Source organism: Bacillus rossius, chromosome 2 (assembly GCF_032445375.1).
Source record: "Bacillus rossius redtenbacheri isolate Brsri chromosome 2, Brsri_v3, whole genome shotgun sequence".
Taxonomy (NCBI): Eukaryota; Metazoa; Arthropoda; class Insecta; order Phasmatodea; family Bacillidae; genus Bacillus; species Bacillus rossius.
In genome coordinates, this window is record NC_086331.1 from 702,164 (window position 1) to 725,673 (window position 23,510).

Consider the following 23,510-nt stretch of genomic DNA (forward strand, 5'->3'; position numbering starts at 1 on the left):
AATTTTACTGTTTGTCAAGGATAGTCTAAAACAGAACAAACGCGTTTATTTACACATGGACAGAACTTGATACACACAAAGGCTCTAATGAAATTTCATCATGTGTTTACCACTGCTTGCAGAATACTGGAATCGATTACACAATAACAACTATAAGGCTTTTTGCTGACGGCTGCGGAGGCCAAAATAAAAATAGTATGATGGTAGGTATGGTATCAAAATGGTTAAAGTGTGAAGCACCAGAACACATCAAGGAAGTACATATCATTTTCCCCGTACCTGGACACTCATTCCTGCCAGCAGACCGTGTTTTTGGTCGTATTGAAAAGCGGGTTAAAGCAAAGGAAGTGATAGTGTCACCCCAATAATATTTTGATATATTTGGAGTTCGGAACTGTAATCAAGCCTGGCAATGCTGGTTTTGCTTTCTACGATTGTAAATCAGCTATTGCAGAAGTTATGCGACCTACCAGTTCATGGCACTTCAAATTTTGTAACACGAAGCGGTTCATTTTGAAGAAATCAAAAGAAAGTAAAGTACTTGTTCGAGGGGAACCCAATTACCGAACTGACCTTATGGAAAGTAAAGGTATTTGCAGACGTGGCAAGTGTTTCCAACAAATTAACCCAGTAATAGTTCTACTATGACTCCACCCAAATGCTGCCAAAGCCAATGATGTTAATAAGCTACTGTCGAAGCACTATGGGCCTGAATGGAAGGAGAATGCAAGTTTGGCATTTTATAGAGATGTTATTGCCAGACAATACACAACTGTGCATGAAGAGGATGATGATGAACCTATGGTGGATGAAGATTTGAGAGTATGATGTTTTGAAATAGTTCAACATATTTTTTAGTTGACAATATTGAGAAAATAAGGAGAAACTTCAGTCAGTGTAGGATCTTAATATGCACTAGAAAAAATATTATTTTTTGTTAAAAAATGTATTTTGTATCATTATTAAAATACGAGATGTAATCAAAGAGTTGGTTACTGGTTTTCCTTACGAAAAAATTCATTTTGTATTATATACTGTTCCAAAATTCACCTTGTCCAAAGGATTGTTCCAAAACTCATCTTGTCCAATTTATTTTAACAGTTTTAATATTTGTGTATACTGTTACATTTCAAAGACCTCAAGAAACATATTTCAATTTAATTTTTGAAATGATTCATACCTACTGTGTGTTGGCTATTTCACAACCTCTTTGCATATCAGTTTTTCTCGATTTGCTCTGTTCCAGTAAAAGAGGACAAGGCGAGTTTTGGAACTGGACTACTCATATTTACTTCGATTGTTTTTATCTACAATTGAACCAAATGTGTAGGTTCTGCCCTGTTAATGCCAAATGATTGCAGTTTATTTAGTACCTTCCATATGTCTTGATGATTTAACAGAAAGTATTTTATTTTTTGATGAAATTTTATAAAAGTTAAAGAGATGATCACATGTTTATAACATCTAGAATTCTTAAAACAGTATCTTTTCTGGGGGAAAAATAATAAAACTTAATAATGTTTTATCATTACCACACTTGAGAAAGTATTTTATACTAAACTGTTAAACATCTTGCTGGGACTTGAAAATATGTATTTTAAAGTGAGAAATTCTTTACAGTGAGGTATTTGTACTGATGTTCTAAGAAAACATCATTTACTGTACACACTTGAAAATAGTGGGAATAGTTGGTTAGGTTATCTACATTTCAAATACTTTGTATAGTGGACGATTGGTTATGTTTGGTTAGCTACATTAAAAACATTGTAAAATCATTATGAATTAACAATTAAAAATGTAAATATGAAACTTAATCTAACGAAAAACCCACACTGTTTTATAATATTTTTAATAAAGCTAACCTAACCAATCATACACACAATTTTAATCAGAAAATATAAAAAAATAAAACCTCTTTTATTGATGAATGTTTAAGTTTACTGAAGAACTTTTATGTGTCAAAAATTTCTCATGTTCTTTGTGTAATATAATGGTCACCAACTTTCATTTGTGAAAAATGTCTGTTTCATTTGCTTTATGAACTTTATAAATCACAATATTGCAACTGTAAAATTTCTTCAATTATTGTATTACAGTAGAACCCCTGTCATACACTTTTCAACGGACGGCACAAAAATGGTGTATGATGCGGGAAAGTGTATGAAAAGGGAATGGCAATAATAAAAAATTTTTTCATTCTAGCATACCAGCACAATGTCAGATTTAACTTAAATACATAATGTATAAATAATTGCATTATATTAATGAAAGATATGAATTCATCATTATATATACATATAATAAAACCACCAGAAATGTAAAATACAGTCCATAATCAAGTAAAGCAGTCCTTTCTTGAGGGAGGGGGGGGGAAGTCACCAAGCCTTAATTAGAAATTAAAAAAATTTAGGCTATTGTAAATAGAAAATCAGAAATTTTTACTTGTTTGTTTCATTTTACAAACAACTTTATGCAACATAACAATTTTCAATAAAATTTTAACTTGAGAAACGTAAAATACAAAACAATCCAATCGTAAGAAAACAATAACAAACGGGTATATTCAGTTCAAAGATTAATGAATGCCCAAAATATGAGATCCGTGCCTTGGTAAAGCGCGTGCACCATTTTCATAATCATTGCTAGTTTGCGCCACTAGTCTCACTTGGTGCTGGCCATAGATGCTACTAGTGAAGTGCACAGTCTTCCTGATACTATCCATATCTATGGTGCGATAAAGTTACATTCTTACGTTTGCAAAGGTAAACAATAAACGTTTTTCAAAATAAAAGCCTTAAAACGTAGTTTATCAGGAGGAATATAACAAAAAAAATAGTGAATTTTAGGACTTTTACGCTTCGTAAAAACTTATGAAACGGGAAATTAATTATTTTATAAGTGTATGTTCCGGGAAAGTAAACCATTGTAAATACAGTAGAACCTCGATGATACGTTCCCGTTTCATACATTTTCCCGTGTCATACGCCGATTAATTTTGGTCCCGCCGAAAGTACTATATTTACAATGGTTTACTTTCCCGGAACATACACTTATAAAATCACAAATTTCCCGTTTCATACGTTTTTACAAAGCGGAAAAGTCCTACAATTCACCAATTTATTTTGTTATATTCCTCCTGATAAACTACGTTTTAAGGCTTTTATTTTGAAAAACGTTTATTGTTTACCTTTGCAAACGTAAGAATGTAACTTTATCGCACCATAGATATGGATAGTATCAGGAAGACTGTGCACTTCACTAGTAGCATCTATGGCCAGCACCAAGTGAGACTAGTGGCGCAAACTAGCAATGATTATGAAAATGGTGCACGCGCTTTACCAAGGCACGGATCTCATATTTTGGGCATTCATTAATCTTTGAACTGAATATACCCGTTTGTTATTGTTTTCTTACGATTGGATTGTTTTGTATTTTACGTTTCTCAAGTTAAAATTTTATTGAAAATTGTTCTGTTGCATAAAGTTGTTTGTAAAATGAAACAAACAAGCAAAAATTTCTGATTTTCTTTTTACAGTAGCCTAATTTTTTAATTTCTAATTTAGGCTTCGTAACCTTTCCCCCCCTCCAAGAAAGGACTGCTTTACTTGGTTATGGACTGTATTTTACATTTCTGGTGGTTTTATTGTATGTATATATAATGATGAATTCATATCTTTCATTAATATAATGCAATTATTTACACATTATGTATTTAAGTTTAATCAGACATTGTGCTGGTATGCTAGATTGAAAAAAAATGTTATTATTGCCATTCCCTTTTCATACACTTTACCGCATCATACACCATTTTTGTGACCTCCGTTGAAAAGTGTATGATAGGGGTTCTACTGTATAGCACTTTCGGCGGGACCAAAATTAATTGGCATGTGACACGGGAAAATGCATGAAACGGGAACATATCATAGAGGTTCTACTGTATTTAAAGACAAAAATTGTACTGGAAATCATTTGTTTTGTTTGGTTTAATGTAGTGATTTTCATTTTTGGATAAACAGTAGTACAATTTAAATGTTCAACTAAAACTTCTAAATACCATTTTGTTTATCTTTTTTGATTGCTGTCTTTTATTTACAAATATGAAATTTGATTTGCTAACACCTAAAGATTTGTGAATAATTTTATATTTGCTTTGAGATTCGATCTGAACTTAAAATCACTGATTCACAGATGCCTAATTAACTATACCTGTTAACTGCGTGAGTATCTGGAATGTCTTCTCCTGTGTTTGAGATCATCTGGTCGGATGGTGTATATTGCATTTCAGCTCGGTTGTGCACAGCTGTAGGAACAATGGGTTGAGAACGCTGAGAGAGTGTAGGACTGCCCGGTTGAAGCTGTAAGCATACAGTTGCAGTTTAGAACATATCATGGTTAATATTTCCATTTTCATAAGACTAATGAACTCAAACAAGGTTCCCACATACAAGGAAAATCTGGATAACAGGAAAAACTCAGGGAATTGAAAAAGTCTTCCAAACCTGGAAAACACAGCGAAATTGTAATTAACTAAGTACAAACAGTATAAGTAATTTTTCATACTTAAACTCAATGTATTTTAAGCATAAAGTAATTAAGCATTTGTAATCCGTATCCAAATTTCACCAACATTAAGTGTAAAGTATACATTACAGAGCATTAATTTGTAGCATAATTTAATATCTATATGCTCTACTCTTTAATCACCACCTGGTTCACACCAATCTGATTCACACGAATCCTGTCAGGCCAATGATTATATTTTTCATTGCAACATTCATTTAACAACCTTTTCCATGTGAATCATCTGTTCATTTCTGTTCCAGTATCTAATGTCAAATATATTCTCACTAGTACAACCAACAGCATCAGACTTATATAAACTTTTGGTAAGAGTACTTATTTTGAACGATTGTGCACACAGTTGACTTGCTTAAAACTAAAGTGCGACCAACATAAGTGTGGCCTTCATGACAATCTGCGTGCCGTAATACTTCTAGTTTTGTCTCAAATACTTGAACACGATGCATTATGAGTGATCAAGCACGTACAGTTACCGGCAGCTGAATGGGCAGATGTTGCTTTTGTTTGAGTGAATTCCCTGCCACTGGCTAGACTGAGTTCACGGCCCGGTTTTTGGCCAGGTGACAACAGTACGGCACGGCGGCATACGCGCGGACATAAAAACATTTGGTCCTTTACACTCCATAGCCGCAATTTAACTTTACATAGCTGATGTTTGTACAACAGCTGATAGCGTAGTTAGACCTGCGCACGCATCTCTTACCCCCTTGTTTGGCTAACTGTTGTTTACAGCAGTTGAAACAGACTTCGTGACATCATGCTCGACTTTTTTTGTTGTCTGCGGAGATTTCGTGCTAACTGAAATTTACAGACGTGCTATTCAAGACTGGGTCAGTAAAATTCACATCATGCTAAATTAATTCGCGCAATCTGAAGATGTGCTAAGTGAAGGATAGGTGTACTTATAAAAAATCCTTAATTCCTGACAGATTTTCAGAATTTACATAACAGCGTGTTTTCAAGCCTTTTAAAAGATGCTTAGCTAGAGGCAATAAACATAATGTGTTCACCTTCTAAAATGTAGCTACCTAAGTTAATCTTGCAATGAAACATGTAATTTTTACTTTTAAAATTACTGATTTTAATTTACAAGCAATAACAGTTTATAAACATGCTAAATGTTTTCCAAACTGCCCATTTTCAGTGTGAGGTATTCCAGATGTGTTGATAAAATATATTCCAAGCACTCATAATTACATGATAGAGCATTCTTAACATTGAAAAATATTTAAGTGATCTTCGACTTAGTCCATGGCAAAGATTTAAGCTTGGTCTTCAAGTTTTATTCGAATTGAAAGAATAATCTCAGACTAATATTTCAATTTACTTAAAATTAATAGACCCTTACTTTATGGTTAACATTTTGAGGTCGCGAGTTTTCCGCGGTAAAAAAAAGTGTACGTTAAAATATTTTCTGCATACTTTTTTTTAGCAGTCTTTTGACAGTAAAAGGGATACTACCATCTGTATTTGCTCCTGACTGCCTGGGTGACTCCACAAGCCTTCTGTTTGTCTTCCGAAGAACATCTGTAGGTTTGCTCCTCCGTCAGACGCCCGCCGTCCAAACCCGCCAACTGAAACCAAAGTGACACTATGAAATCTATCAAAGAATCCAAAAACTAAATGTAAGGGTGCAAAAAGGGAGCAGCCAACCCACAGCAATTTGGGCTAAATCTTTAAACTTCAAGTAAGAATATATTGAGAGTGCTGGCACAGTCAATAAAAAACTTTTTAATATATTTAAATAAAATATAGTAAAAAAATATCAAGTAAGGGTGATAAAATTGGTTCTTGGATCACAAATCTATCATTTTATGCAGCTGTCATAAGAAAGGTAACAAATTAATTTTCATTGGACCAATAAGTTATTTTACAAGATAAAAAGTGTAAAATATAATGATTTATGTAGCAGGTGGTATATGTTCTATTACAAAATAGTTTGATTATTTACATTTTATTAATGGCACATAAACAAAAAAAATAAGAGTTAAAAAATTATGTAATGTGTGTAGTCAATTTGATACCTAAAAAAGTTTAAAAAAATCAATATCTGCATAACTCCATTTGAATCTCAATAGTCAATGTTTTCATAAAATTTTGGAAATATTGTTATTACAAACAATACATTGTCATAATGACTAAGAATTGTTGTAAAATACTTACTTGCTCCCATGACTGGGGGAGGCTTCAATAGATGTTGGTCCTTTATTGAAAAATTCTGCAAGGGTTGATGTTGAACCTTTGGCAAGTTGACGGGAAGATTGGTGTTCGGAAGAATGTTCAGTGTTTCGCTATCCAAATTAATATAATGAGCCTCCAACACCTATGGAAACAGTACATATTTGAAAAGCCTGAATTTAAAAAGCTCTAAAATCTAATGATTTAGTAAATAAAATTATGTGTGGGCTATCTGTTATAAATTAAATGTATGAACTATTATCAGTGCCAAAAAAGCTTGCACAGTTAATAGATTGTAGTCAATGTTACAATAAATACACCATTGCAAGTAAAGTAGACTTCCGATTAGCCAGGGTAGTGACTGGCAAGTGGTCCACAGATAACCAAAAAACATGGTTAAAGCAAAGTAAAAACTGATTAAAATTTTTTCTATCCTGACAGTCTACAGACGCCCCTCGAAGTAACGCCCTAATTCATTCCGGTAAAACAAGAGCTCTAATCAAAACAGAGCTAGTCAAAAAGGTTTTTTTTTTCCCATAAGAAAGTACTATAATCAAAAATTTTTTCCAATCAGGTAAAATGTGCTTGCTGACTACTATTTAAATCAAGACACTACCCTTGTTAAGATTAATTTACCATACTAATATAGGATTGTCTAAATACACTATAAATACATTTAAATAAATGTTGAATAACATTTTGAGATATAACATTGGCCGAACACTCGGACGTCACCAGAAATTAATATGCAATGAAGGAAGAAAATAGAGCAAAACAGTGTTAGACGTTTTTCAAGGGACTGGATGATAAAAAATTATTATCAGGGAAAAATTCTTAAAAGAGAAATAGTACAAATCAGTTGCTACATAAAAATAATCATTAAAATGACATACTTATGTTATGCCCCATTTATTCTGCTTTCTCTTTTAAAATTCGGCAATTTGTGGAGATTCCATTACCACAAATATTTTTTGTTGTTGGTTAAAAGCCTCACATTACATTTAAGTGTTTATTATGGAATTAAGTAATTATTCAAAATATTGAATTACATTTTAAGTTACCTTGAAAACCACACAGTGGAGGCTCTCAGAGAGACTGATGCTACCTGTACAGTGGTTGTCTCTTGAATTTTATTTTTTAATGGTAGAAGACACCTGTAGGAGGGTCATTAAGTCTATCGGCATCATTGCAGATTTAGATGTAAAAAAAAACTGCGACAGAATTTGCCTTAGTTGCGTGCAAACACGTAGGCTGTTGTCCCAAACTCTCTGTACAATGATGCACTAGGCAGTAAATAGATCCAGAGGAAAGAGCTAACTTCAGCAGAGTTAGCATTCTTGGTACTAGTGTTAACCTCTGCGGTTATGTTTTTGCAGCATTCTTTAATTTTGCTTCAATGGGTAATACAAAATTCATAAATATTTTCAGTACAATTCATTGTCTTAAATACGTGTATGTATACTCTACTTAAAATATACCGGGTAATAAATATTGTATTTATGGATTGCCTCTGAATAATATGTTTACCATGATGGATCAGAAAAAAAAATTATGGGTGTAATGGCTACCGATTGAAGCTGTTTCGTTTACAGCTGTGAAGCTACATAAACATTACAGTTATGGACGACTGAAATCAATGTCATTTTGGAAAATTATAAAAATATATATAGAAAATTGCAGATGAAGCTCACGCTGCAAATTCTCACATTTAAATAAAATTATTATTGTAATAACACCATTAATCAAAACCATTTTCCCCCTTTGCAATCGCATGTACCATTTTCCGCAACGATTTTTCCACCCAAGGCACAAGTTTTCATATCCTGAGCTTTTTATTTCATTTTAGGTAGATGATCGCTACCGCAAACCTTCGGCAATCATTGTAATATCTTCTTACAGAAAAACAAAATCACAAAGCACAATCCACATGCAAGATATCTGGCATTCCTTTAAGCAGCAATAGCAGGTCAACCAACCTTGGAGCTTGAAGGAACCTGTGCATTATGCAGCGTGGCCATGCGGCATTGTCAAATTTTGAATAAGCCTTGTACAATGATTTTTCAACACACGCTTTACGAAAAATTGTGCACAATTTATGGGTAAATACGGTAAAACAGAAATAATAGCAAGATGAGTTAATTAAAATGTTACCACAGTGCTCAACAAACAATGAAACTGAATTATCTCCTCAAGTTGCTGTACTAGTTGCATCACGTGTAACGCTATCAGGACAATGAATGGCTAGTGGTATGTTTTTGTTGTGTATTCGTCAGACATTATGCCTCGAACGAGGGAAGTGGTGTACAGATGGAACAGCCTCACAAAGGATACAAATGCAAGCAGATGATTGGTCGAAAAATATATTGTAACAGCGTGCTGCGTGCGGCAAAGATTTTGACGATCATGTTCACTATTGTTTTAACAATTGTCTAAAAGTTTAACTATAAATAAATTTTAAGAGTGTAAAGATAAACTTTATTACATTATTTTACTCCTGAAACACTGAACGTTATATGTGGGAAGCATCTATAAAGGCAAACGTTTTGAATGGGAAAGTTAACATAGGGATATTTGGAAGTGATCAAGGGAATTATTATTTAAACATTATAAACGGGAAAATGTATTATGAGGGAACGTCTTAAGCTAGTTTTACTGTAGCTATTGAGGAAAGAACAAAATATTTTCGATGATTCATCACATTATGAATTTGTTGCATTACTAATTCACTTCATTGTATTAAATTCTACACAAATGCCATTGCCATTGTGCGCACACAGAAATAAAAAGTCTAGAATTATTTTTGTGTTTACAATTTATGGAAATATGGCATGGTTAACCTACAAACCGGATAACCAGCACCTGCATAATCGGGAGTCTACTGTATGATAGTAAATTATGACTCACAAAAAATGCAATCCATCAAATTATGGCATACTGCTGTTAGGAGCATACAAAAACATGCTCGTACCATGCTGCGCATATGGCTGTAGCATTATCATTATGCATTAAAAATGAAGGATGGAATCTGTTACAAAATGAAAAGTGCCTAGTGCAGTAGTAGCCAATCTATAACCTGCAGGCCATTTTATGGCCCTCCTAGGTTTTGGACACTAACAGAAAATTACTAATCTTCTGCTAAATGAAATGAAATCAAGAATAACTTATACCATGCAAAATTCTATTAAAATAATTATATACAAGTTGATAACTCAATGAGGACTTATAAATTTTTGTTAATGCACAGACATCACCAACATCAAACATCAAACCAATAACTTAGCAGCTGCCTTAAAACACATCCTCTTACAAACTAAGCCAGACAGAGAAACATGAAAACCTACTTCTTATGCATTTCTGGAATTAAAACACTAAGTGAAAATTAATTATTTTAAAATTATTTTTTATTTTTTGAATTTATATTTTAACATACACAAAAAAATTGAAGAAGGGACGGAAATAGTGTTGACAAATTACCAAACAAGATACAAACTGGCACATTAGATTTTCAAAATTTTTCAAAATGGCCCATAGCAAGAACATAATGCTTGCGAATACCTCAACTTAAAAGTGCATATTTGTGATAACATCATATGGCTGTGTAACTGTTTTCTTCCAATAAGAACTACCAACTCAAAGTGCTTGAATTATTAAACAGCAGCCCTGACATGATCGATTTTAAGCATTCAATAATTTAGTTTTCAAAGATTACCTACATGCTGTAAGATAATGAAGCATTATGGAATACAATTATAACTGATATGGAAGAGAGATTACCTTTTCAGTTAAACAGTAAATGACTGAAGGATAGTAAGTGTATTTTTAACACAAAATGTGACTTAAGGAGGGTTTACTGACAGGACTAGAAATCTTTTGCAGAAAATAAAGATTAATACAACTCATACATAACTGTCAACCTTGATAGATCAAAAATAATATTTTCTCTTAACTGTGACATTAAATTTGGATTCTATAAACATACAAATATTCTAAAATAATTTTAAGATAGGAAAAAAAATATTATAATGAGTATTGCTATTGAGTATTGGTATGTCTCATCACTTACATCTTACTTCCGTACAAGCATTAGAATTTTTTAAAGGCAAGCAAACACCTTAGTATCTATAAGTTGTAGCCATCGCTGTATCACTTTTATTATTTTCAAAAAAATGTCAAAGTTAGCCCACCTGCTCACGAGCAGTATCGCCTGGGCCGACCGTGTGCCTGCGAACAGTGTGGTACTTGTCCCATGGCCTGTTGCTGCCACCACTGGACTTTCTTTGCTGCTCTTCACATTCCAATTCCAACTGCACATCTGCATCTCCAAACTAAAAAGACAAACAAACAACTGTCACAAAAAATGTTTACAGTTACTACAAATACTTAAAAAAATGCAAATTTAATTATGGGTGCACAAGTACTTGAAATTTTGAGTCGAATCAAGTTTTAAGTACTCAATTCTAGCCTGATTTGAAAGCTCAACAAATTTGAGGAGTTCACTGTTTGGTTTAGGGACATAATAAAACATTCATGAAACATATTTAATACAAACATTAGTAATATAGGCTTATATACCTAGTAATTGTGGAACTCGTACAACACAGTTCAGTAGGAAATGTGATTAGTTGATGCAGAAATAATTAAAAAAGTATTCTTTACAAACTTAAGTACCTTCAGCATGCGATGCTACAGTCTCCCGCCATTTCATTATATTAACAATGTAGATAATTAAGTATTGAATTTGCTAGCAATGGTAACTGATTTTACCATAATTTTGTACTGTATTTATGATTTTCATTTTTGTTTGAACGTATTTACGGTCATTTAGCGCATCGCCATCATAATTTTGTTTACGTTAACCGATACTACAAACACAAAAAAATAGGTATAATTTCTAGGCAAGCGCCATACACAAAATTTTGTAGTATTCGCTGCAGTAACAGCAGTTTCTTAAAATGAGCTTCATACATCCTTTTCCACATGAATATTATTCATACCATGTGTTACTGAAAAGAAATAAACATATGAAATAAACGCCTACTTTACCGTCCGCCTGGTTTAAATTAAAAATGGTGTACGTAAACGTGAAGTGACAACTGACAAAAAATCATGGATGAAGCACCATAATTACAGCATAAATACAACAGTTACCACAAAAGAACTACCATTAGAAGAACTATCGTTAATGTAGAAACACCATAGTTTCTGCAGAAGCACAAAAACTACTACAATTGCACCACCATAGTTACCGTAAACAACCAAAATATATATTGGACAAATTAAATGTTATGGCACTGCTACTTCCCCCACTGAGCACAAGCACAATATTATTGTACATAAACCCTGAATATTCTTGTACTGGGCATAAAGAACTTGAATATTTAAAATAGCAATAAAATGGTAATGTCGGTGTGAAAATTTGTTTTCATTCTAATGTTCCAAATTAACATCCAATATATAAAGTCCTTAACTGCAATGCAACTGGATAAACACATTTTAGTCCTTGTGCTTCATAATATAATTTGAAAGAGTTTATTCTAATTTTTTATTAATTGGTACTAGTTGCTCGAAAATTTTTTTGTCATGAAAATTCAAATAGCTAATTTAAATTGAAATATACAGTTGTAAAATTATTTTGTACATATAAATACTGAAGGTAGGGACAGTAGGCTATTATGGAGTTACTATGACAGTGTGTAACAAAAATACCATCATGAGATACTATGTACAGTGTGTACTTTTGTGCCACTATTTTCTGTTAGTGTTGAGCTTAAAAGGAAAATGCAAAATAAAAAAAGTTGACTACTCGAACTCGACAATACTCAAGTTTTTGCACTACTCGACTAAACATTAAAATATGCTACTCGTACACCCCTAAATTTAATATTCATGCACACAAGGGTGTGTGCAATGGGACTTCTAAGACTATAGTGGCCTCTGAACCGCTTTGCTTCAGCGCTCATAAACGGTGAGTTATGTTCGAAGTTAGACAACATACATAGCCTCTTTTCTTGCCCAATAAGTTTCACTCATGTTTCAAGTACTGAATAATGCATATCGAGATGGTAACTAATATTTTGAAGAGTACAAAACTTTTTTTATATTTTCTTGTTCAAAAAATTATTAATACATTTTTACGAGCTAAGGGGAGTCCTCAAATTCACTTGCTGCTAGCCTTTTATTATTGAAATTAAAAAGGAATTTTATTGGCAAATTCAGGAAAATAATTTATTAAGCACATCACCACAGGGTTGTAAGTGTTCAGTTTTTATAAATTGACATAAACATGAATAATATTTTTTACATTTTTAAAATTACCCAAATATGGATATTTAAAAATGAGTACTATAAAGTAATCCTTAAAAAATCTGCAATAATACAACTCTTCTTGGCTCTATTGCAATGACAATATGTGCTTGAAAATCCTATCAACACAGTGGATCTCATAAGTTAACTGATAACCAGCTGAGGTCTGCATTCACCTGTCAAAGACAAAGGCACACAGAAAGTGAACTTATTGCATTTTTTCAAACTTTCAAAAATGCTGATTCAAATTGACAGTCTGCATGGTAAAAGATGGTTAAAATCATATTAAAATCTAAATTTTACTATTTGGTACAAACTATCTACTGAAGACATAGAATAAAATGTATCATACATACTAACAAAGAAATTACTCTATACAAATGGGTAGTACCTTGTCTAGAAACTGAGAATCGCCAAACTGTGCATTCCACATTGGGATGCCGGGTACCGAAACTAGCAGTAAGTCACTTGGTTCTGCTTCACTTTCACAGACAGTGCTTCGGTCAACAACACCTACAATAAACAAATGGATTGATGGATTGTAAGTCTTCCAACTTTCTACTAACCACTACAAACATTTTCACTAAAAATGATAGTTTTTTCATTACAAAGACACACAATAAGGGGTTGGAATAAAATTAATGGGTATCATGAATGTAGTATTCAGTTTAGAGATAATACTAGGCTAGAGTTTTATTAAAAAGTACACAAAAAGACCAATATAAATTATAGTGGGTTTCTCACTTCTTGGACAAATGCTAATAAATTATGAGCCATTTTGGTATCATTACGAAGCATGACCACCAATGACCTTACAAATAAAATAACTTTTATTCAATCATGGCTCCAATTAACAAAACATTGACATTAGTTCATTAGAGATGGTGGGATGAGATGAGAATGGAGAATTGATGGAATGAATGAGTGGAGGAAACCGCAACACCTCAAGAAAATCCACTTGTGCACGACAATGTCCGCCATGTACCCCACTTGCGAAAAGTCAGAATTTGACTCCGCTGGGAATCAAACCAGATCACCTTGGAGAGGGGGGAGAAGGAACTCTATAGTTTCCATGCTGATGCCAGTGAATGTGAGGTTTATTCTTGACATGTGTACATTATTTTTTAAATCCACGCCTATAAACTAATCATCCATATGTCTATAATATGATTCACATATCCCTTAAAGTAATGGTCTGAATGTAGCACTTTTTTCACGTGATAATTAAAATTAATAAGGGCACAATATGGAGAGGCACAGTCAAAAATTTGAAGGAACACATTATTACATACCGTATTTACCCGAATAATATGTGCACAATTTTTCATAAATTGTGTGTTAAAAAGCATGATGCACAGCTTTTTCAAAACTTGGCAAACACTGAATGATAACGCTGCACAGCACAAGTTCCGTTAAGCTCCAAGGTTGGTTAACCTGCTGTTGCTATATGAACAACAGACATCTTGCACTTGGTTTGAAAATGCATGTTTTCATGAGAAAGATGTTGCAATTATACTTTTAAAGTTTGTCTTATGGTTGCTGAAAAACCCTCAATTGAGGAAATGGTAAATTGTGCTACAGAAAGAAAAAATGTTGTCGCGGAAAGTCATATACTTGAAGAGTAAAATAAAAAAAAATAAAAAATTGAAAGTTGAGAATTTGTTTGTTTACTTCTTCAGCAGTTTCCTGGTTTATTTTGATTATAATATTTGTAATGTAGCATTTATTTTGGTCATTCATGGCCACAATATTAATGGCACTTCATTGCACTAAACAAAACAGCTGCAATCTGTAGCAATTTTACATTCATGACTTATTTCCTTGTATCACTGTAAACTTGTTTTCTGTTTTCATTTAACAGTTATTCCAGAAATATAATATTTACTGCTGATGTCTTTAAGAGACACCTCTTACATAATAAATTTTAATGGAAATATATGTACATTTAACAGTATGTACTCTTGTGGCAATAATATAGTGGTGAAAAAAATAAGTGGTAGATGTTGATAACGGTACTGAGAATGCTATTATTAAAAAAAACCTTATGATTTATAATTTTGAGGATGGTTACGCAAATCCAGAATCAATACTTAATAGAAACATGAATTGTAAAACAAGTACAGTTTTTAAAATTTCTTGCTAAGCTTATCCTAAACAAAAAATATTTTTGGTAATGGGCTAAATATTATAAGTGTAAGGCTTATTTCAGGGCGCAGCTTATTCGGGTGGATACGGTAATACATAATTTTTCTCTCATTTCAGTGTGTACAGCAATTTAATTTCCCCAAGTGGAAAAAAATTATGGATCTCATCAGCATTTTGTCCACTAACACCCAATTAATGTTCACATACTCGGCCATTGATTTAAAATAAGTGCCATTATACTACTCAGCAACATTTTTAGAGGAAAACATGAGAAATTGGCAAAAAATAATAAAAATAAATATTAAATATTGTAATGACACATTTCTAAAAAAATTACTATATATTTTTTTTTTAAAGTAAATTTCATACAAAAATGGGTACATGACCATCACATATGAAAGAAGTGAAACTTCTCACTTCCTTCCTTTCTCCCTCCTTACCCCCTCTCCAGCTGAGTGCATTGTTTCCCCCCTCCCTTTTTTCTTAGGTCATCGCCACACCATCTATGGGAGGGTATAAATGGATGTGTTCTTGTGCTCTTGGGCCTCTTCTGCTAAGTTTCAGTTTCAGTTTCTGTCGTCGGTCCGGTCGAGGAATGAGCAAGTGGTCTGTATGTATATAACAAGTTTGTGAGACGTTGGCACGAGACGGCCGTGCGTTAACGTAAAAATAAGCGTGCATTCCAGTTTCTTTAGTTTTAATGTTAGCTGGCCATCAGGGGCATTTATTTAAATTCATTATATTTCTGGAACAACAATGTGTTGACTCCAACTTGTTTGCTTTTCGTGGCTTGTTAGTTCCGGGGCATTGGTGTGATTAGCATAGCCTACCACTGCACGCTTGATTGTTGCGACATCTTTGATTTATGCCACGTTGATTGTTTGCTTACCTATTAAAAACCTTAAGTGCAAGATGTCATTTTTGTGTGGTGTTGTAGAAGCTCCTGCTTATGATTGTAGTCAAGCATTTTTGTGTGCCCATGCTTAGACTTTTTGCTTAGTCATAATTATTATTTGCTCTTACTCATTCTCGACCGGAGCCAGGCTTGTTCGGTCACTTATTTTATTCTTGTAACTCGTAATTTCTTTAGTGACTTTCGTGCGGCTAGCCCCGCGTTTTCTTTAAATTCATAATTTGAGTCACGTCTGGCATGTGTAATTTATGTGCGGTTGTCCCCTTGCACTGCGCAGTGTGTTAAATCCATTGATAGGGGTGTACTGTCTGATATTCAAATTTTTTATGCTTGAATATTTATTACGTGTCTTATTGGTCATGCCTTTTGGCTCGTTAACGTAACGATTAACTGATAATGAGAGTTTGTATTTCACAGCCATGCTGTTTGGCTCGTAGCTGGTTTACTTAATGTGTCATTTGTTTGGACACTAGTCACTAGCCATCTTATTGGGCTCATTCAAACAAATTTCCTATGTTTATTTCATTTGGCATCTAAAAGAATCTTTGAACTATATAATTGTATACCTTTCAATGTTTAATTACCTATGCTCCAGAGGAGCTGCTTGTTACCATGTTTAATATTTGAGAAACGAACAATGTGTGTGTGTATGTGTGTGTGTGTGTGTGTGTGTGTAAGTGTGTGTTTTTTTATTATAAATTTTTTGTTTCTGCTATCACTCAAAACATTTCTGTTCCAATTGTCCCTTCTAGCAGGGATATTTCTACATTTTGGCCGATTGCGGCTCACACTGTGGGGCACACGGGTGCCACCTGGTTGCATCCTTGTGATACCACTACACCAGCCACGTTGCAAGCGGGCTGTGTCCATGAGCAGCGGCGGTCAGCAGGCGAGGGTCTCACAGTGTATCAGCAGCGTAACATGCAGAACTGTAACGTCGCTTCACTAACGCTTGCCCGAGAGTGACGAGTGAGACGCTCAGTATTCCCTTTCCCTCTATCTGCCATCCAACACCCCATTCCTGAGTATTGCAGCTTTTGTTACGTTCTCAACTTACCCTACTGGTTGTAAACAGATTTCACTTAAAAAAAGTATGTATCTGTAATTAAAATATATTGTAAAATATTTGTTAGTATCCACCTTGGAAAGAAACTATTTTGCCTACTACAAGTGAATTTTATAAGACTAATATGAGAAAAAATAACCCAAATAAAAATTAGCGTCTTCATTCTTTGCAGATAAATATGTTAAAACATGAAAAATTAAGCCAAATTAAAGTATTTTTGAAGCTAGTAATATAATGCGAGGCATCAACAGACATTTCATTTTCGATACGCAAGAGGCTGACACGCTGAGACTTAACACGTATTACTAGGGCTGGGCCGATGCCGATCACCGATCACAATAATCGGCCGATTTTAACACATCGGCATCGGTACCGATCTGCAAATTATATACCGATCACCAAACATCGATCATTACATACTAAATCAAAATTAATAAATACTGAATTAAGCTTAAAAATGCAAAGTTGTACGTTTCAAATTTACTTACAAAATAACTAAATAAGGTAGGCCTACAATCACGTATCAACAAAAACACGAATTTACAGTACAGTAGAACCTCGATGATACGTTCCTGTTTCATACATTTTCCCGTGTCATACGCCGATTAATTTTGGTCCCGCCGAAAGTAATATATTTACAATGGTTTATTTTCCCGGAACATACACTAATAAAATATTTAATTTCCCGTTTCATACAGTTTTACGAAGCGGAAAAGTCCCAAAATTCACAAATGTTTTTTTTAATGCTTTTATTTTGAAAAACGTCCATTGTTTACCTTGCAAACGTAAGAAAATAACTTTACTGCGCCATAGATATGGATAGCATCAGGAAGAGTGTGCACTTCGCTAGTAGCATCTATGGCCAGCACTGAAGCGAGACTACTGGCGCAAACTAGCAATGATTATGAAAACGGTGCACGCTCTTTACCAAGGCATGGATATCATATTTTGTGCATTCATTAATCTTTGAACTAATATACCTGTTTGTTATTGTTTCCTTACAATCGGATTGTTTTGTATTATAAGTTTCTAAAGTTAAAATTTTATTGAAAATTGTTCTGTTGCATAAAGTTGATTGTAAAAACAAACAATCATTTCTGATATTTTTTTTCTTTATTTCTAATTTAGGCTTGGTGACTTTTTCACCTCCCCCTGACCCCCCCCCCCCCCCCCAAGAAAGGACTTCATAACAATTTGTAGGCCAATGTTTCTCATTTCAGTTTTACTTGATTATGTACTGTATTTTACATTTCTGGTCGTTTTATTGTATGTACATATAATGAAATGATTAATTCATACCTTTCATTAATATAATGCAATTAATTAAATTACACACATGTATTTATGTTTAATCTGATACTGTGCTGGTATGCTAGATTGAAAAAAAATGTATTATCGCCATTCCCTTTTCATACACTTTCCCGCATAATACACCATTTTTGTGCCCTCCATTGAAAAGTGTATGACAAGGGTTCTACTGTATTAATTTGCATATGGGAATTTTAAAACATGCCAAACCATTATTTTGCAGGTGGGAAGGTCTAGAAATAGTAGAAATAGGAAATACTTAGCTTACATTATATTATTGTTCATTTTTAAAAACCAATGAACAAATTGTCTTCTGTCAGAAGTGTTAAATAAATGGTAAGTTATCATAAGGTAACTTTTTCATTAAAAATTTTTTTAGATTTTTATTATTAACATCAAACAAGCTATATAATTCTTTATTTGTCTGATCAGTGATCGGTAATGATCGGCACGGTCATCGGCGCAAATGATCGGTATCGGAATGATCGGCAAATTTAGTGATAGGCCCAGCCCTACTTATTACTAAAAAAATTACATGGACTTATTTACGTGCACTCTAAGTTATAATACTTATTTTTTATTTTAATCGCTAACAAATTTTCAAAATTAAAAGTTGCAATTACTTAAAATACTTTAAAAAAAAAAAACAATTACACAATTTACCCAGTATAAAAAGATGTACATTTTTTGAAACACAAAAAAAAAATATTTTTGTTAATTGCATGATGTAAACAACTGGTGGATGAGTGATAGGGTCTTTTATTCAATGCGAGATGTAGAACGTAATTTTCTTTTATTTTGAACATCAAGCGTGGAAAATTTCATTAAGAAGTAGCAAAATTTTCTTTAGAAAGGATGGGGTGAGATATGTGATATTTCTTCAAATCTTATGTAGACAATTGGCATTCCTCTTGTTTTGAAAGTAAAATGTGAAGAATTTAATGATGCTTGAATGAAACTGTAGACTTGAATAGAAACAATACAAACTGAAACTCTTTATTTTATATGTACACACATACTACATACATATACGCACATACACCTAATCCATAATTTTGATTGCTTCCATATTTATTTTTATTATAACTAAAATATAAAGGTTGTATGCCTATCTAGTATGAAATAATGAAAACAACAGTTGAACTATTATTAAAAGTTATTAGAGCAATTATTTAAATGAGCATCATTAGGCCTCTGCAAATATCAGTATTTTAGTTTGAATTGAATATGAATACAAATACCAAATAATTTGCAAATACAAATATTGACTTTGAATTGTAAGAATGATAGGATCCAACTAAAATTTTTTTTTCCAAATAAGTAACAACTTATGAAAAATTAAACAAATAAGATAAAGTGAAAAGTTGGTTAGATTAAGTCAGGTATAATAATTATATGGAAAATGTTTGTTAAAATATTTTAATTATGTAACAAAACATTGTTTTTAATTATGCTGCTAACCTATCTTAACATAACCTAACCTAACCAACCTACCTTTCATTTCCATTCCTATTCACCTTATTTCCCAGAACCTGCTACAATAAATGTCAAACCAAAAAATTTTCCCAAATGGCAAAATACTGTGAAATCCAATGTAATCCATTTCACAAAAAATGTGAATATATATATATATATATATATATATATATATATATATATATATATATATATATATATATATATATATATAAACCCTAGTTATTCACAAGTTTTCATTGTTTACACAGTGAAGTAATTTTTTTTTTTGGTTCAGCAATATTATAAACACAATTTCTGTTAATTTCATTTGGAATCTTTAAAAAAAAAAATACTTTTTTTTGTATAGGTTTTTGAGTCGCAACATTTGTTGTTATAGATACATACAGCAAGGAAGCTGCTACTGTGTCATTGGTGTTAGATCAATTGTAACTATAGATTTATACGCCGTTAAAACTATGACGTTTACTTTTTTTAATGGCCACCACAATGACATGTTCGTGTTTTGTGATGTTGTAGTCCATGGTTGTTGACGTTTGAATCGTCCATGCCCTTTTTTCATTACTGTTTAGCAATACAGTAGTGAAACAAAATGAATACTTATTGCATGTTTAAAACATCGTTTATTGTTCATGTTTTTGATTATGAAGTCCCATTTAAACACCAAAAAAGGGTATTTCTATCAGGCATGACTTAACCTCAACAGTGAATGTTGGTATATGACAAACTTATGGGGTATGCTATGTCAAATAGTCGTAACAAACAAATATTCGTTATTTTGAAGTGTTAGTATTCAATGTAGAATCAAATATGAATAGTTTATTAATTTGTATTCAAATTTAAATATTTGCACAGGCCTAAATACCAATGATAATACATTCACGCATAAAGAAAAATTTGTTTATATAAAGTAAAAGGTTTTTTCCAGCGGCAGGATTAGATTCCTTGAATCTAAACCAAAACTTGTGACATTGTAATTATAAATCACCCACTTTGCCACTGAATAACAATAAAACAGCATTATGTTTCATATATTTATATACGGTTGCCTGTCTTCAATGTTCATTTTAAAATAAAAAAGTGAAGTGGCAATGGCACATTACATTGTGTTTCCAAGTAGTCACCCATCTAGTACTGACCAGGCTCAACAATGCTTAACATGTTATGGCTATTGGTACTACTGAACTACATACACACATCATTAGAGCATTTAAAAATTAGAGTGACAAGGATATATACCAGGTTTCTGATGAATTTTTTAAGTTGTGATTATTTTTTATGACTTTTAATGATAAAAACTGTATTCCAGTGAATTTTTGCTACTATTTGGATTTATTTGACACACTGATACGCTTGTTACATCCTTCAATGTTCACGTAAGCTAATACATACAGGTTAATACTGCCACATGCGATTGGCTATCTTGACGACTTTGGCTCGTAGGTATGCGCGCATTGTAGACTTCATCAAGTTCAACTTTCGTTTTTGATGAGAGCCTAGCATATTAAAATTTCACTCTCAATGCACCTAAAATAGACACACTTCTAAACTTCAACAAGCAAGGATTCCTTGTATTGTGAGCATGCTTGTAACTAACTACGCCTCATAATTTATCTATCAAACTTTAAACAGCACAGCTAAATATAGCACAACATTTTGGCTTAACAGTGTGTATATAGTCACAACTCATTACCTCAATGCAAAAAGTATAATAATTTCAGAAAAATCTAGCTACCAACTCTGAATAAGTATGCTACACAAAACTTGCATCATGAACATTTGAAAATCTTGTTTTAATGTAACAAAGATATCAGCCAAACTATGATTGTGAATTCTAGTTGTTGATGGAATCTGAAAATAATCTCTGCTGCCATTTTTAACATATAAAAGTTAAACTTTTTCTGCCGCTAACTCAAAGTATGTGGTTTTCATCAATCTAAGTGAGAAATATATTTTAAGCAAATTTTTACCCAACTATAAGGTAGTTTCTGCATGATAACATGATGGCCATAGATTTCATCTTCCCACATTTGTTTCATAGCATGAAATTTTTTTGCCATTTTTACTATTGAAATAAAAAATAAAATGATTGGTAGATTGCATTTCTGACTGGAATGTGGAAGACATTTGAAAGAGGAACCATACCTGTTGTAATACTGGATTTTCGCTGACTTGTAGCACTTTGGATTGCACTAGAATCGGAGCACATAGCCAATTGTTTTTCCTTATTTTTCAATTTGTCAACGAGCAAGTGGTAAATGGCACTGATGTGGTCAAAGGTACGTGACTGCACAGACTGAAAACAAACATTTAAGACTTTATCCAAAACTTTTTTTTTTTTTTTTCATTTTTCCAAACATTTATCTTTCACTTACCAATCAACTTTTTTTTTTATGTTTACCAAACAATTTTGTTTTTAATTTTACCACAACCACTGTTATGCAGAAAATACTTAGTTTAAAAAAAGGATGTCTAAAATATCTTTGTAAAGAACACTGAAAACTTTTCATAAAAGAAACACAATCATTAAAAGAACTACCAAAAATTAAGCTCCATGTCAACACTGCTAATATTATCAAAACATTAAAAAAAAGTTGCCACAATATGTTAGACAAACTATAATGCTTAAGAACAATGAAATTAAATCCCATTCTCACTTCAGACTGCATATTTTTACAAGTATAATTTTATGGAATATTTTTGTAGACTTAAACAGTGCAGTTTCTTAAAAAGAACAGTTGACACTGATTGTGATATACTTGTTCACAATTTCAGAAACAACTTGATACAAAAAACCACAAAAAACCACAAAAAACCACAAAAAATCACACAAAAGTAAATACAGTTTTAAAACGTGAAGGATTAAACACTGGTTGTAATGTCACAGTTCCCCCAGGAGATGAGCGTGACTAACAATAGTCATGTAACTGTACATACTGGTGGGGCAAATAGTGACTGCAGCATCAGGATGCAATGATTGTGCAAGAACATTCAGTTGCCATGTAACTGCTCACTATGCAGCATGAAAGCATGTATCAATGCACTGCCAACTGAAACACATCCTAATTTTTTGTGTGATTTGCTCATTGAAGATTATTTTATAAGTTTGTATTTGTACAAATAATACACTCTACTTCAGGACATTCTTGCAAACCAAGTACGCAACATCCTGAGATACTAATTTTTTCATGTATTGATGCAATGACACAAATTGTAAACTATGCACAAAATTAATGTGAACGAAAAATTTCTTAATGTTGGTTAAACTACATGATGACAGCGACTGTATGTAAACAGTTAATTTTGTTGCACACCTGCAAACCGAATCTGGCCAACTGGTTAGCTCGATGAATCAGTCAGGTGTCGAACGAAACAATGATGGATATTTTTGCATGTTTGTTATTCGGCCTGTTACGTCCCTGTTCTTCCTCCGTCACACAACCATCAGTTCTGCAAAGGCGTGACTATTGGCCAAGGTTTTTTGTATTCAGGCATTTGTCCCTTAATTTTCTGTAAAGTTTTCTACATGTATTCCAAAGA

General features: G+C 32.8%; 1 protein-coding gene across 2 annotated transcripts in view; it reads right to left on the reverse strand.

Moving 5' to 3' along the window:
* LOC134529008 (serine/threonine-protein kinase SIK3-like) overlaps nt 1-23,510 on the reverse strand; it is a 129,872-nt gene that overhangs the window by 55,483 nt on the left and 50,879 nt on the right. For both annotated transcript variants that reach the window (XM_063362676.1, XM_063362675.1), the window contains exons 9-14: nt 22,116-22,266; nt 13,454-13,575; nt 10,944-11,084; nt 6,745-6,904; nt 6,043-6,155; nt 4,207-4,355 (exon numbers count right to left, since the gene is read on the reverse strand). In XM_063362676.1, coding sequence (XP_063218746.1) covers nt 4,207-4,355; nt 6,043-6,155; nt 6,745-6,904; nt 10,944-11,084; nt 13,454-13,575; nt 22,116-22,266 — 836 coding nt within the window. The remainder of the gene's footprint in view (nt 1-4,206; nt 4,356-6,042; nt 6,156-6,744; nt 6,905-10,943; nt 11,085-13,453; nt 13,576-22,115; nt 22,267-23,510) is intronic.